The 16,120-nt window shown below is 37.3% G+C and overlaps 1 protein-coding gene across 2 annotated transcripts; it reads right to left on the bottom strand.

The window, feature by feature from the left end:
- Positions 1–3: 3 nt before the first annotated feature.
- On the bottom strand, positions 4–8,507 carry LOC129275118 (kelch repeat and BTB domain-containing protein 8-like). Of its 2 annotated transcripts, XM_064108173.1 has the most exons (3): positions 8,347–8,507; positions 2,606–4,300; positions 4–1,895 (listed from the first exon to the last, which is right to left on the bottom strand). In XM_064108173.1, the coding sequence occupies exons 2-3, from the start codon at positions 4,295–4,297 to the stop codon at positions 1,860–1,862; spliced, it is 1,728 nt and encodes a 575-aa protein (XP_063964243.1). In that variant the 5' UTR covers positions 4,298–4,300; positions 8,347–8,507; the 3' UTR covers positions 4–1,859. The 2 variants fall into 2 exon arrangements, with proteins under 2 accessions (XP_063964243.1, XP_054767876.2); XM_054911901.2 differs by lacking the exon at positions 4–1,895 and having other exon boundaries at positions 2,489–4,300; positions 8,347–8,436.
- Between the last annotated feature and the right edge of the window lie 7,613 nt (positions 8,508–16,120).

Genomic DNA, 16,120 nt, shown 5'->3' with positions numbered 1-16,120 from the left:
TCATCAATTTCAAAAAGTGTCATGATTTTAATATAGCTATCAAAATTACTTCCACATACAATTTACAAATAAAATCATATCAATAAGCAATCAAATTTATAAGAAATGGCATTTTGGGGGAAATATCTCGAAAAACTTATTCTCAATGTCAAGTATGAGTGGCAAAATAGACTGCATTTTTAATCAACCATAACTTCGAGGAGAATGATGGTAGTGATATTTCACAATTTAGAGGATACATCTAGTCTTCAAAATATCTAACATTCATTATCAATTATATCCATATGTGACATTGGACATAGAGCTCAAAATTTGAAGTCACATAGCGCCCTGATAACTCCAAATAAATAAACAAAAATGAATGTAACTGATTATCATAAATGAAATATTCTTTAACAGATTTTGGTTGATCATATGAAAGAGACCCTAATAAAAATATGCACAGGTTATGTTTAGTTTACCGATACATTTACGCTTCCTGTACAAAAAGAACTGCATTTTAACATAAAACTTCCCTAGTAGTAATGAAAAGCTGATGGAAGTAACATTCAACAGATTGCGATATAAACAGTTGCCAACAGGTCTCTATTCTGATTTTGGTTAAAAACCACCAAATTTTCTAATTAATCTTACTTTCTTTAATCGAGTCTACCTGACTGATTCAGTTTCTAAATAATAATATGCTACATTTCAAGGTATTAAGATCTGGGAAAAAGGTCAAATAAGTTTTCAATTCTAGACTATCGCAAGACTGCTAATTACACAATGATTCTGAAGCTGTCATTTCAATTTCGAAATCTCTCGATAACTTTCAAAATATCAGCAAAAAAAAAAAATAGCGGTCTGTATATGATACATGTAAATGTCTCTAGGTTTTATCATATATTGTTTCGCTCTAGCGTTCTAGTCATTCATGCGATTTTACTCCAATGAGTGCATGTCGAAAAGCTTCAGAATGTCCGTTTTTAAGGATATCTTATGATTTTACAGTACCAAACACTTATCTATAAATATATGTTATTGTACATGTAGCTCTAGTGAATATTTAAAAGTTATGGTATCTTCACCGACACCATCCAATGGTACCATGGTAAACGACACTGAACAACTTATCCGAATCAAGGAAACCATAATTAGCATTGGATGGTAATTGAGGAACTTTTCTGCAACAGTATCGTGGGCCCTGTAAAACAATGGTTAGCAATTAAAGGTATTGTTTAACTTTGTGAGCAGCTGATTTAAAAAATTCTCAAACCAAGATGAAACATGTGTACAAGTGCATGTATTGGAACTAATAAACCCTGAAAACAACCATTATTGAGAATGAAAAGCTAAAACTACAAGGAAAACCCCGATTTTGTAAATAGGCGTCTTATAGACGCCAAAATAGTACACATAAGTGTATGGGATGAAATTAAGATGGTGTTTTCGGTCACTTTATATTTCAATTTTTGAAGCACTAAATAATTATTTTCGAACGCAATTTTTTCTGGGCTTCATTTTTGTAACATATCACACACACAGGTGACAAGTGTGACCTTCTAGCTCAGATTTTTTAAAAGTCAAACCAATGTTAACCAATTATAGCGTACAAGATATTTCAGACAACCTGGACCTTGCCAGAGGTATGCCTTATATAACATACATTTAATAGTGTCGGGGTGGATTAATAACTGGTTACTAAGTTCCAAGGACAAAGAAACCTTGATTAAAATCAAATCAAAGAGGTTGATGTTTCATAAAGCGGTTCGTAAGTTAGTGACTTTACAAACGACAGGTGATCCTTTCGTAAATTTTCAATAGATTTCAAAAATTTCAAAAGATCACACGTTGCTCGTAAAGTCGCTTGTAAGTGTAACTTACGAACAATAATATGAAACACCCACCAGGGGGGTGTTTCACAAAGATTTAAGTATGACTTAGAGTCACACTTAAATGTCTATTTGCGTGCGGTATAAAAGGCATGACCGCATTGGTCAGATCATACAAAGAGGACGCGAACTACTGCGTATTGATCAATAAGATTGCGCGTTGCATGTCTTGTACGCGTCAGCATTTAAGTGCGACTAAAGTCATACTTAAATCTTTGTGAAACACCCCCCTGGTCTATTGTGAAGATGAGAAGGCAATATTGTATTGTCATGTATCGTACTGCTTTGTGCATATTATGACATGTTGTGCAAGGGGGTGGTGTGCCATATTGTGACAAAACAATGCAATAACCTGTATAGTGCAACAGCAGACATGATCACTTTTGATAATGATGTCTTGGTAATGAATAATGATGCCTTCCATTAACTTACATCTACACACGTTTTTCCCACTTTTGCCACAATGGCAACCAGGTTCTCATGAATAGAAATATTACATAGAAGAGCTCAGGATATCATTATCCTGGTGGGATTCACAGAATCCAGATAAAGATACGGAGAAAGTACATGCTTGACTGCATGAACTACTAAGCTAAGGTTTGTTTCCTTATCATCATGATTTCACATTACATATCAAAATACAAAAACCAAGAAGTAATATCTACCTGAATACAATGATGTAATCATCTACATAATAAATATGTGCATATTCATCTTTGAACAACAGGTGTAATGTTTTCAGTGAATAACCTTGCTGTGCTACAAGATAGAACATCCTGTAGAGGAATATCAATACCAACATCATTGAATGTAGTTGCATGTTTGTTATAGAGGTAGAGATCAAACTGAGGATGGAGTTGGACTGGTACATTGACCCCCATCTCGTGGACGCCACACCAAACGGCGCACAGGTACAGTTCCTTCTGATACACCGTGGCCAGACAGAACTTCATAAGACTTGGAAGATAGCCACCACTTTCCCACCTGCCTTCATCAGGGAGGTACTTCTCGACCTGTATACAGGGGACTTCGGTGCTAGATTGGGCAGAGGAACCACCTATAACCCATATCTCCTTGCCATGTGTCACGCAGGCAGATCGAAGCCGAGGGGTTGTCATCGCGGGAAGGGTTGCAGTCCAGAGATCGGTGACGGTATTATAGCTCATAGTCCTGCTCCCGGAGAAGATATAGATGCTATCACGGTAAACCGCACTGGTAAAATCTATGACATCACGAGGCATAGGGGTCATAAACTGCCATTCATCAACAGAAGGATCATATCGCTCCACACTGTTCAGGATTTCCCAATCGTTAAGGCCTCCTAGAATGTAGATATTACCATTCACTACTTGGAGTTGGAAGTCGGTCCGCCCTTGCAAACGCTGGGCAACCGCCATCCACTTTTTACGTATGTGGTTGTAGTGGAACATGCTTTTGTCCTGATAGTCATTAGTGATTGCATAGACTTCATTGTCAACTACTGTCACCAAGGCTCCAAATGTTCTGCAGATTGGGGGCAAATCGAGAAAGTAGCATTGCCGGCTGGGTAAATGTACGCAGAATATTGTATTTTGGCGCCCATGTCTGCCGGCCATTAAGATAAGCTCTTGTGCGCTCATACCTAACCTTGCACCAGGTTCTGATGAAGACGACTGGGAAGCCGAAACCTGTGAATCACTAATTGCACTGGGATTAGTTTCACTTGTAGTAGGTTCCAAAGGCAAAAGACCTTCTGTTCTCGCTCTTGCAACTTGCATCCTACTAAGAAACTTCACATTGACATGTTTAAGGATTTGCTGAGCTGTACAGACCTTGCTGGTTGGGTCTTTCTTATACCATTGGAACATAGCTTCAAAGACATCCCCCTCAGATCTGACATTCAGCATACGACTACTTGCGATACTAAGAACAACATTGCTGGGTGCATTCAGAAACTCTTCCTGCTTACTCACCAGGATAAAGTTGTAATTGATGTACTCCCATGAGGTTTCCAACAGACTCACGCAGGAGTACGCGGTGGCAAGGCAGTACATTCCTATACAATTCGCGATGCTGAGAGATTTCTCCAAATACTCGGCACAGAAGTGGATGAGTGGTACCACCTGAAGCAGATTAGCAGTGACAAAGACATCCTGTACATTCTGGTCATCCAGGATGATGTTTCCGGTGTAGAGGAAGTCTAAGAGCAGCCTCAGAGATAATGGCTCAACATCCTGAAGAGCCACAGTCTCCTGACGGCTTTCTGACATGCCTCCTGTAAACATGGCTTTGAAATAAGGACTGCATGCTGCTAGCACACTCCGATGGCAAGGGAACGTGTCGGCATTCACCTTCAAGGAGACATCCGTCAGGAGACCTTCCAACCGAAGGGACTGAAGTTGGTCCAGTACAACAGAGCCATGATTACAGTCAGAGTATCTAGTCATCACCTGCAGAAAATAACAACGAATTGATTTGGTTAACCTTAAAGTGACTGTTTTGAGTAACAAGGCTTGGGGGGGAGGAGGTTTGAACATAATTTTGTCCTTTGAATTAGCAGTAGAAGCAAAAGTCACACATGTGTCACCCATACCATAATAAAATCAAGTTAGACAAGATGAGGAAGATGAAGATACTTCAGTTTAAATCAAGATAAATTCTCTAAAACCCTTTAACTAATTGATAAAGCTAATTTATGCATTAAAACAAAAGTTTACTCTATTCACCGAAATAGCCCAAAGACTAAGCAGGCTCAGAGACTCTGATTCTGATCAATTGTACTTTTAAAAAAAAATGGAATAAAAATTTTCTCCTTTGTATTTTATTTTTCATTTCATTTCCTATGGCAAGTTCTCTTTTCCGATCATAAGCAATTTTCATGAAATTTAGTTTAATCAATGAATGTAAAAATAAGTATAGATGGGCCCTTGCCCCTTATTAATTTTTGCTGGACACAGATTTAAATTGGATTTGTACATGAAACTGTTTTTGAACAATTTTTGGTCTGACACGTACTTTCATTACAAAATGTTGAGTAATTTCAGACCTGCATACCCAGGTGTTACAAAGTTGGTTTCAAAAGCAGCGCGTATTTTAGTGTTGTTGATGTAGATTTTATGGATTTAATGAAAAACATTCAAGTCTTGCAGTCAGTAGGCCTACAAATTGAAATGAGCATGAATTACAAATAAAAAAATAATCATCAGATATTCCCACTGGGCATTTTACCCGATATTACCCGGGTTGTAACAGGTAATAACGTAGTTATTACCACGGTAACACCAGTGGGTAGTAACGGGGAAATAGTAGACCAATCTTTCCCCGTTATTACCCGGACCCGATATTACTCCATTTACCCAGTATGATGTAACCGATATTTCCAGCATTTTAATGATATCACCACCTCATATTACTCTGTTTACCCAATATTACCCAATTAATGTTGGCTCATTAAAAAAACAATTAGTGTCATTAGGGTCATTGAAGCACATTTTTACAACTCCATACTCTAAGCCATATCATCTTATCCTATCCTAAAATCCTACATCCTAATCCTAATCCTATCCTACACCTATCCACCAAACCCTGTCATTTACTTCTATATATATTGAGCGAGTTTACAACACTTGACAAATTATGGTTAACAATTATTCAACCCTAAAACATTTTTCTAAAATTAATGTCATGATTATGACTAATATGATATATAAACTACACATTTTTCTGAAAATTTTCTGGGTGGAATAATTGCATAAACATAAACACATTAATTATTACAGCTATATTAGCTAAAATTTTGGCCATTTATTGTAGGAATGAATATTCATGAGTAACTAATATTCCCAGCATTTTCCTGATATTACCATCTGATATTACTCCATTTACCCAATATTAATGGGTTCCGCATGGGTTGGAGGTCTCGTTTCCATCTGAGTCCTATCTGGGCACCATGTGGGTTCAAGTATATGTTTTCATCTGGGTTCCATGGGGCCCATATGGGACCCAGATATCCCAGATAAGAACCGTATGTGATCCAGATACTTTGCTGTCTGGGAATGGAAGCGCTTCAACATTACCCATTACCCCTTATCAACCTGTTTGTAACTGGGTAAAATGTTGGTTTCATCAGGGTGATAACAGTAATTTTTTGGACTTTGACAATTTCGCTGGGATTGCTGTAAGATTACTGTTATTACTAAAGTTTGCAATGTTATAACCAATCAAAGTCATTCAACATTACCCTTATTACCCATCGTCACCGTGTTGTAACTCGGTAAATGTCGGTTTCATCAGGGTGATAACAGTAACAGGTATCAACAGGAATTATAATTTCGGTAATAGCATGGTAATAACGGTAATATTTGGTGTTACTCAAATTTCCGGGTGATATTACCGGTAATAACCGGTAAAATTGGTAATCGGTAACAAATTGCCCAGTGGGTTCGTCATTTTAATAATAATAATAGGCATTTATAAAGCGCCATCTATCTAAAAATAATCTACTCCGAGGCGCATAGTTTATTATCATTATCACCCCAGCTTTAACTCGAGCTGCTTTTCAAGGAATTCATCCTGCCGGGTACCCATTCACCTCACCTGGGTTGAGTGCAGCACAATGTGGACAAATTTCTTGCTGAAGGAAATTAGGCCATGGCTGGGATTCGAACCCACGACACTCTGTTTCAAAGTCAGAAGCCTATAAAATCCACTGGGCCACAACGCTCCATTTTCACAGTGCACTTAAGTATCCAGACAAACCAAAAGGGGGTACATAGAGCTATAGAGACAATTGACTTTATAAATGTACAATCATCCAAAGTATAGGAAAATGTCCGTCATAGACTCTACATGAAATAATCAAAATTGAAGAAAAGGTACTTCTGAATTTTTTGTAATTCAATAACTAGAGTATCCCAATACGACAATACACCAGACGGTGTGCTCAGTGGCCTGTACCATTTCCAAGGACAGACACACAGCGGTGTATTGATTGCTGTCAAAGAAAACATCACTGATATACAAAGGTATGGGGCCGATTGCACGAAAGGGTCTTTGCAAGAACCGTCTTTCGTGACGCCAATTTATTATGATGCGCCATGTGAAACGCATTTTAAATGATTTACCTGCACACATATTTTATTCATCCGTTAAAGTAAACAAAATCTTTGTTTATAAAATGTGATATATCATGAAATTGTAATTTGTATACAATTGATTTGAATGCTAGCTAACAAATTTTATCTGTTTATCATACATTTCAGAAATATCCCGCATACAGCGCATCATAAAAGATGGGCAACACGAAAGACCCTTTCGTGCAAACGGCCCCTTCTTTCGTGTTGCCCATCTTTTATGATGCGCTGTATGCGGGATATTTGTGAAATGTATAAGTTAGGGCCTCACAAATAAAATTTGTTAGCTAGCATTTAAATAAATTTGTATACAATTTCATTCAGTGAGCGGCGAGCTCATACACGTGTATTATTTCAGAATTTAAAGATCCTAAATGTATTTGAAATGCACAATTTATCTATATGTACCTTCATGTGTGACCTGGGTAATAATAATTTACCTCACTCTTTAGTAGATTATTGCGATGTAATAGAGCATACAGTAGATACCCAACAAGACAAAAAGAAGGTTGACAAGTACATTTACCAAAATTACGGACTACTCAAGGACAATTCTCTCTATCTTTCTTAGGAAGTGATTACTGGAATAATGTACCATTAGCAATCAAACTGAAAGTATCCAGAAACGATTTCAGGAATTCATTACAAAATCATTTATTAAATCAATAACTTATCATATTGCTCTGTATATAACATACAATTTTACACTCATAATTTTATTTTGTTTTTTTTGTAGTTGTTGTTTTTGTTGTGTTTAAAAAAAAAACATACTTTAAACTAAAGTTCAATATTCGCCTATATTATTACTAATAATATGTGTAGGGGCCAGGCTCGACTAGCACTTGTGCTATTTTCTGGTCCCTTTTATCAGCTCTTAACATATACATGTATGTTTCATTTCTGTAATATTTATATGCATGACATAATAATGTAATATGTAAACATCTGTAAATATGTTGTTATCGTTGGTGAATAAATCAAATCAATCAATGATATATCACATCATTTTATATTTAATATAAACAAACATGTCAAACTCAAAGATTTTGTTTTCAAAATTCAAATAACGGATGAATAAAATTATATATTTGCAGGTAATTTATGTAAAATGCATTTTGCATGGCGCATCATAATAAATGGGCGACACGAAAGACGGTTCTTGCAAAGACCCTTTTGGCTTTTGTGCAATCTACAGAGTACAGTGCCGGTGCCGGTATGCACTGCATACCGGCACCGGCACAGTAGATTAATAGGGGCCGATTGTGATTGTCTGTGTGCAGCATGGTGTTGCAAACAAGTTCCATTTCATTTTCAACCCAATCTATCCAATCCCACTATTTTGTTCGTATTGGTAAGATACTTACGCTTCTTCCAAATCCAGTAATCGAGTCGAGTCAAGAGGATCACACTCAACAGACACAGATTCTAAATTTAGTATAGATCTTCAGTTACTTTTACAGAATATTAACAAGTTGCCTGCTTGGTTTTGGACTTGTTTCTATCTCTGTATTAAAAGTCCGACGCTGGCTGAAATTACCAACCATTAAAAGCTATGGTCGATGGCGCTTACGCATATCACACACAATCCAGTCGCTATCTTCAATTCAATCAAGCCTGTCATATTTATGCCATTGCCTTTTCATTGAAATTAGCAAGATTCGATCGATAGCGAGGTTTAATCCTGCAAAACATGGCCAAACTTAGACCAGAAACAAAGAAAAGGATCATGGATGTCGTGAATGTGGGAAAGCTTACATTCCAGTTCGGATTTATTCCTTTTATTTTATATTTAGGTGAGTTAAGACTTAAGAGGTGTTTTGCAGAGCAGTGGAGAAGTGTGTAACCACCAATGACCACATGGCCCGGTACCGGCGGTACCGTAGCCGAAGAGCTTATCCGGCCGTCTTCGTCGGCGGAGCTCAAGTTCGTAGACACGTTGAACGGGGAAGTCTCGCGGGTACCACGGGGCCCAAGGCCCAAACTTGCCAAAGGCAAAAGGGGTGGGGGCAAAGGCCAAACCTTCGATATTTCGAAATGAAACATGATTTTCACGGACATTGATTCTTCTCTGTCTTAGGCTGCTCTGGGCCTGGGGTGGTATTTCTGATTCTCATTCTGACTCAAGACGTCAAGTCAAATCCATTTTATCTCGAATAAAATATTTTATCTTCGTTAAAATCAGTGAGATAAAATACCCTTAAAATCTCTCCGAATTGGTATTCTGAGAACCATTTTATGGCCTTGTCGTGAAATTTGTCACCTCTCTTCTCGTGTGTGTCGGTGTGTGTGCGCTCGTTGTGTACAAAGTCAATGGGAGTGGAAAGATGTCGCCACCGCTGACGAAATAAACGGCAGTCACGGCAGTGAATGGACTGGTGACATAAACCACGATAATGCCCATTTTATCTTCATTTTATCTCTGTAAGACACCTATTTTTTAATCAATATCCAATTAGAAACGTGCTTTTCCCGGGGGGGGGGGGGCACTTGACCAAAAACGTGGTAGGGGTGTGCCGCGGGCGAGGCAAAAAACGGGGGCCTTGGAGCGGGCTTATTGTAAAAAGGAGGGTCCTCGGAACGGGCTTCGGAACTACAAATGTTTGTGAAAACGGGGGTCCTCGGAACGGATCTCCGTATCTCTGTGAGTGCGTATGCATCCCTATGGAACGGGCAATCGTGCATGACGCAGCTAGCGCGGCCTCCGCCGGGTGCGCTCGCGCTTAGACGATGGTCGAAAAGCGCTCTACGGCCGCTTTTCACCAAAATTGTAGCAGATCAATGCGACCGGAACGGCATAACGAAAAATATGCGAAGCTTTGGAGCTGATTTCTTTCTTCTTTTTTCTCGATAAGAAGGAAATGCTATGCCTTGGAGCGGCTTTCTTTGGTCTTTTTCTCAATAAGACAAAAATGCTATGCCTTGGAACGGAAATTTGAGTGTAAAAATGGGAGTCCCCTCCGCGGCACATACCCACTATGCATTATATACTGAGTGCCCCCCCCCCCCCCCCCCCGGGGTGCTTTTATAGCTCTCTCATCACTCGATCAATAATGGAAATCCATTCCGCTAGGAGGTGTGGCGAATTAGTGAGATTGCGTCAATTTATTGACTTCAATACACTTGCTTGTCTTTACAGAGATTTTTTTTAAACAAAAATGGCAATATTCTCATCTTTTTTTCGAAGTCTATATCGCATCGTTTCAAAGACAATATTAGTCAAGAAAAGTCTTATGAAATGCTTCCTGATTGTACAGGAATAATATTCATTGAGAACAACACCTTAGATTTAAGGTGTTGTTCTCAATGAATATATAATTTTTCTTGATTTTCATGCCAACATTTGGAGTTAATTCACCTAGAAATATTGACAAAATCAACGTGTGTGTGTGTATTTGAGTTTTGTCAGACGTGTATCAATCAGATATGATTATTTACGTCTGGGACCGACCTTTAACGTCACCATCCGAAAGACGTGACCAGGGCTCGAACCTCTGGAATTTTTTTTTACTGATATTTTGAAAAGTTATCGAGAGATTTCAAAATTGAAATTTGTAACTTCCCCCACATAGCCTGGATTACAGGCGCACGCCACAACGTCGCAGAGATAAAATGGCCCCTACCCTCTTTAAGTTTATTTTATTTTTTCTTCAAAGTAACTTGGGCGCAAGCACATCACCCGCGTTGCAATGGCCAGATACGCGATGGGTATGTCTATGCAGCCACTGCTCTGTTGCGTATTGATCATCATAGATACGCAAGATAAAATTTTAATTTTATCTGAGAGATACATTGTAAAATGTCATCTCAGAAAACCAATTTCATTTTAAGAGATAAAATAAAATATTTTAAAGATGAAAAGACCTCAGAATACCGCCCCTGGTCATCTTGAGACTTGAAAACATGACCCACCATTTGCATTCATCAACATCGAATCAAAATTCCAACATGCATGACATCCGGGCATGACATGTCCATGCACAAAAGTCAATGTGCAAGATGCAAGACTCCAGGCAAGAGTAACTTGGATCTAACGTTAGATATTTTTTAAATTTAATTTTCATTCATAAATCTAAGATAAGTCACTGTCATGAGTGTACTGTTCAGGGGCCGCAGAAGCGAGGGGGCTGGGCACTTTTTTCCAAAACCGTGTACAAAAACATAAAAATTACCATATGATTGTGATTTTTTGCATGGTCAGCCCCCCAACTTTTGGCTCAGCTCCCCCACTTTGAAAACCGTTCCGCGGCCCCTGCTGTTAGACTTGGCCATAGAATTAGAAGAAAAATGGCATCCAATAATAGGCAATACTAGGCCAATTGCAGGTTCACATCTGAGACACAGTCACCATGGTCACAGCTCAATTTGTATTGAAGCCAAATCTCTTGCCTCTTGGGACCAGGACCACAATCCACTACAAATGTGTTCGACTTTGTTGAAATTTGAATTTGAAAATGCTAGCTCTGACTAGCCTAACACAGTCATACTGAAACACATGCATTCCTTTCTTATCAGTTTAACTTTACATACATGTAGGTCCACTAGGCTCGATAACGTTAGTCTGAAATAATGAATTAAGTGATTATTTGGACTTGGATCTACATAGTTACAGTGGTGCCAAAAATTTAGTGAACCCCGCCAGAAAATGAACATATTTAAACTTTTTATGCCATGTTTATTCAATTGTATGAAGTCGGGTGATAAAATATTATATTCAATAAAATTGTTTCTCTGGGCTCGCAGAACATTTTAGTGTTGTCTCCATTCAACACTCGGCATGAACTTTAATAAGGATTGCATTTTGTGGGGGGGTTCCCTATCTTTTTTTAGCACCAAGTGTAGATCTGTGCAGAGTCTAGTCTACTGACTGTATCAGCTTGTCAAGTCAAATAAGTTGTCTATTTAATAGACTTATCAAACTCACCAGTTAAAGGTCAAGTCCACCCCAGGAAAATGCTGACTTGAATAAATAGAGAAAAATTAAACTAGCATAGTGCTGAAAATTTCATCAAAATCGGATGTAAAATAAGAAAGTTATGACATTTTAAAGTTTCGCTTATTTTTAACAAAATAGTTATATGAACGAGCCAGTTACATCCAAATGAGAGAGTCGATGATGTCACTCACTCACTATTTCTTTTGTTTTTTATTGTTTGAATTATACAATATTTCATTTTTTATAGATTTGACAATAAAGACCAACTTGACTGAACCATATTGTATTAAACAATGCTAATTCCACATGTTCAGGGAGGAATCAATCGTTGTATCACTCGACAATTAGGAGAAAATGAGAATATTTCATATTTCAAATAATAAAATACAAAAGAAATAGTGAGTGGATGACAACATCAGTCTCCTCATTTGCATACCAGCCAGGATGTGCATATAACTGTTTTGTGAAATTAAGCAAAACTTTAAAATGTCATAACTTTCTTATTTTACATCCGATTTTGATGAAATTTTCAGTGTTTTGCTTGTTGGATTTTTATCTTTTTATTCAAATCAACTTTTTGTTGGGGTGGACTTGTCCTTTAAGAAATGAAAGACTAGTTAACAAAAAGATTGTCTTTAACTGTCAAAATTTGACTCAATCTGCATGCAGGATTCAAGAAGGGAGCTGAACCCGGGATGCCGGAGCCTAGTCTGCTTAGTCTACTATGGGCATAATATTAACTGTTGAAACAACATCACATGATCTTCATCACCTGACCTTGATCATGTTACCTTTCATCAACCTTGAAAAAGACATTTGACTGATTGATGATGGAGGAGTCTGACAGGACAACTTCCAAGTGCTCTGAATCACCTGCTCTGTAAACTGAAGGAATTTGTAGGCTTGCGTGGACATCAACTATCGGCAGTAGTCTTCATTCCAGCTTGCCATTAGACATCATCCAAGAGAGTGACGTGTTCACCTGGAGAAGCGTTTCTGGACTTGTATCACAGCCACTCTGCGCATATAATCTTCTTTATTGTTGAAAATCTGATTAATATCCCAGTTTGACTTTTATCATTAGTGTTCCTCCAGAATGACTCTAGATAGAGTCATAGTCGGCCTACATATTTTATCTCATGAAGGAACATTTTTACTAAACAGCTCTTAGATTCTGATGCCCATTGCATGTACTATTAAAGGGAGGCCATATGGTCTCTTGTGTATGTGCATTTACAAATACCAGTGTTTATCATATACTGTAAAATAATTTTTCAAAATTTGAGGAAATCTTGACTTTCCCAGGTAGTTTATGGGAGATGATTAAGTCCAGGAATTTCTTTGAAATCAATCGAAATGTATACAAAATTTGAATGTAACAATTTTGATTTGCCCTATTCTGGAGCCAAAATTTCATACTAATTTTGCATATTTAGGAGGTACATACAGGTAGGCAATTTAAGAGGTCTTGAATTCTTTGATTTCTGACCATTAGCACGCATTTGGTAGCCTACTTCAGGCTTGCTATATTTGAAGATTCCAGAAACTTTAACTGAATTAAGGTTTTAGGATTAAAAAAAAATTGAGCTGTGGAAATTCACAATTATTCAAGTCATATAACTTTCGAGACTTACATGCAAGTCCAAATTCAAACTTTTTCAAAATATTTTTGGCCATATAAAACACCTTTTCATATAGGGAAAGGGTCATCTCAAGAAGTTGTATCCCTGATTTTTGGTATTGCCTGATTTCTTTATCATTATGATGACTCGTCTATTCAGGGTGGATATCAAGGTCTATCAGTGAATCAGGGGTAGTGTTTCACAAAGATGCAAATTCTGACTAAAAATAATGCTAAATTTTTTTTACATACATGAATGTGGTATTGGTCAGGGGCCTGTTTCATAAAGGACTTGCAACTGTTGAAACTTTGCCATTATGGCAAATACCATGGTAATCTTGATTATGATTGGCTGCTGAGCCCTGTTACCATGGTAGTTACCATTATGGCAAAGTTACAACAGTTGCAAGTCCTTCAAAAACGGGCCGCAGATGTTGCTCAGGGATTGCATGCAACCACGTGATGCAGATGCATGTGATGTAGGGGCTCTAGATTGACTTAAAGTCACTCTCAACTCTTTGTGAAACACTCCCCTATACATATATTGAATGCTTCTTATAGAGACGGGTAGAGTGGTCTCACAATAGGAAACATGTTTCAGTTACTTGTGTGAGAGTACGCTTGAGCTCGATTTTTGGGGTAATTTCATTTGGAGCAAAATTTACTGCTCAAATGCAGCTTAATTCTGTAATGGCATATCTGTGTATGAGACTTCTTAAATATATAGAAAATGCTTGTAAGCGAGTATTTATCAAATTGTGAAGAAATTATAAAAAAAACTGTCAAAATATACAGTATTACTTGTCCAGCATTGTCCTTTGTTTGATATGTTGAATTCAAAGATTTGTTGTTGAAAGGTCACATTTATTTGGATTCAGAAAAATAAAACATGACCAACATTTCATCAACAATTCTACTTGAAAAAGGAAAAATAAATAGAAAACATAAAATACAAAAGAAATCAATTTCGATACCAGGTTTTTTTTTCCAAGTACAATTGTTAGGAATGCTATAACGAAGGAGCTGTTTTTTAGTGAATAAGAGCAAAAAGTATGATTTCGTGACTAAATTGGCATAATCTATTCATAAAGTGAAATCGAGCTATGCACTGATTATTAAATTACGCCCCTCCCCTCTAGCCCTGGCTGACAAGAATCAAATACACTAATAGGGTTAAAGAGAGTACGAGTGACAGAAATGGGAAAGGAATATTGAAGAAGGAAAGAGAGAGCAAGAAAATTTTGAGTGGGAGAGAGCGAGTTTTGTGAGACCGGACCATTGATAAGTGCACATACATAAACACACAAATCAAACCGCATCTGCTTTGCACAATAACTTGCTTTATTACAGTCATTCTTTGTACACCATAATAATAACTACATAATAACTTTTCATTATCAGTATTTAATCATATATCTGTACATACACAGAGCTTCACATAAAAAATATAAGAAAAATAGCAGTTGATGCAAAATATGAAATGCTAGTAATGCAATTTCATTTTTTATTTACTTACATGTCGGAATCATGAACGCATTACCGAAAGTTAAACTATTTCAGTCTGAGATAAACAGTTGGGAAAGATAGTTGTTTTCATCATTAAAGAATTATAAGAAACCTACAATTTAAACAGAATTTTGACTTCTCTGGTTTCCCATAATTTTAGTACAGAGTTAGACCATGGTCTAAGTTAAACCAGACTTAGGAATACGGGTCTAATTGTTTACAATATCATGAGGGGGGATATGTCATGGGCTCAATATCAGCTATTCATCAAAGGTTCAATGTCACGATGTTTTGATATTATTGTCATTCTACAAGTGAAAAGGAAGGCAATATGACCTATCAATATCAAATAAATTGATATTTTTTGCTTTTTACACTTCATGATAACATTGTTTTTTAGCCATTTGTTGTGTCAAATTGCCCTTTTACTTGTCGGATGATGTAATGCACCCCATGGTCATATATAAATTCATTTATTTATATATATATATATATATTATGAAATAAAATATACAAATCTGGTATCAAAATTGCTGAAATGCAAAATTGGAAAATTTATGATGCTCCACTTTGTTATTCTAGAATGCTTTTAATATATGGCACAGATACAGGACTTTTTGCCGTTGCCTGCCTACAAATTGTGGATGGTGATAATATCAAGACATTGTGAGCATGACTTCAGACCTTTCTTTTTGAAAATCGACACCAGGGGAGCGTTTCATCAATATTTTCGTCCGACAAGTTGTCAGATCTGACATCTTTCCTTGATTCTGATTGGCTGAGAGGCTCTGTTCCTATGGTAACTGTCGGATAAAATGGGACTTGTCGGATAAAACGTCCGACAAGTCCTTTCATGAAACACCCCCCTGAAGTGCACATTCATTTGTGCCATTTAGTGGGACCATTTGCTTGAACATGTTGAAACACTAATTACAGAGCTGTGTTCCACTGTGATTAGGCTTTGCAACACTGCTCTCCTACTAAGCAGGTGGGTGATTTGTAAAATGTTTGTAGGACTTTACGAACTACTGGTGATCCTTTGTTTGGAATTCAATCAACACCAATGAAAATCTGGTAC

This window comes from Lytechinus pictus, chromosome 13, assembly GCF_037042905.1.
Source record: "Lytechinus pictus isolate F3 Inbred chromosome 13, Lp3.0, whole genome shotgun sequence".
NCBI classification, from domain to species: Eukaryota; Metazoa; Echinodermata; class Echinoidea; order Temnopleuroida; family Toxopneustidae; genus Lytechinus; species Lytechinus pictus.
This window is presented reverse-complemented; position numbering and strand designations above follow the sequence as displayed.

What these genes read in the sequence shown, in the direction of transcription:
- LOC129275118 (XM_064108173.1), bottom strand. Translation starts at nt 4,297, where the DNA reads ATGACTAGATACTCTGACTGTAATCATGGCTCTGTTGTACTGGACCAA. An exon ending in CAAGGTTATTCACTGAAAAC is followed by an intron (nt 1,896 to 2,605) that starts ATTACACCTGTT and finishes TCTTTGTGAAAC; the next exon opens with ACCCCCCTGGTGGGTGTTTC.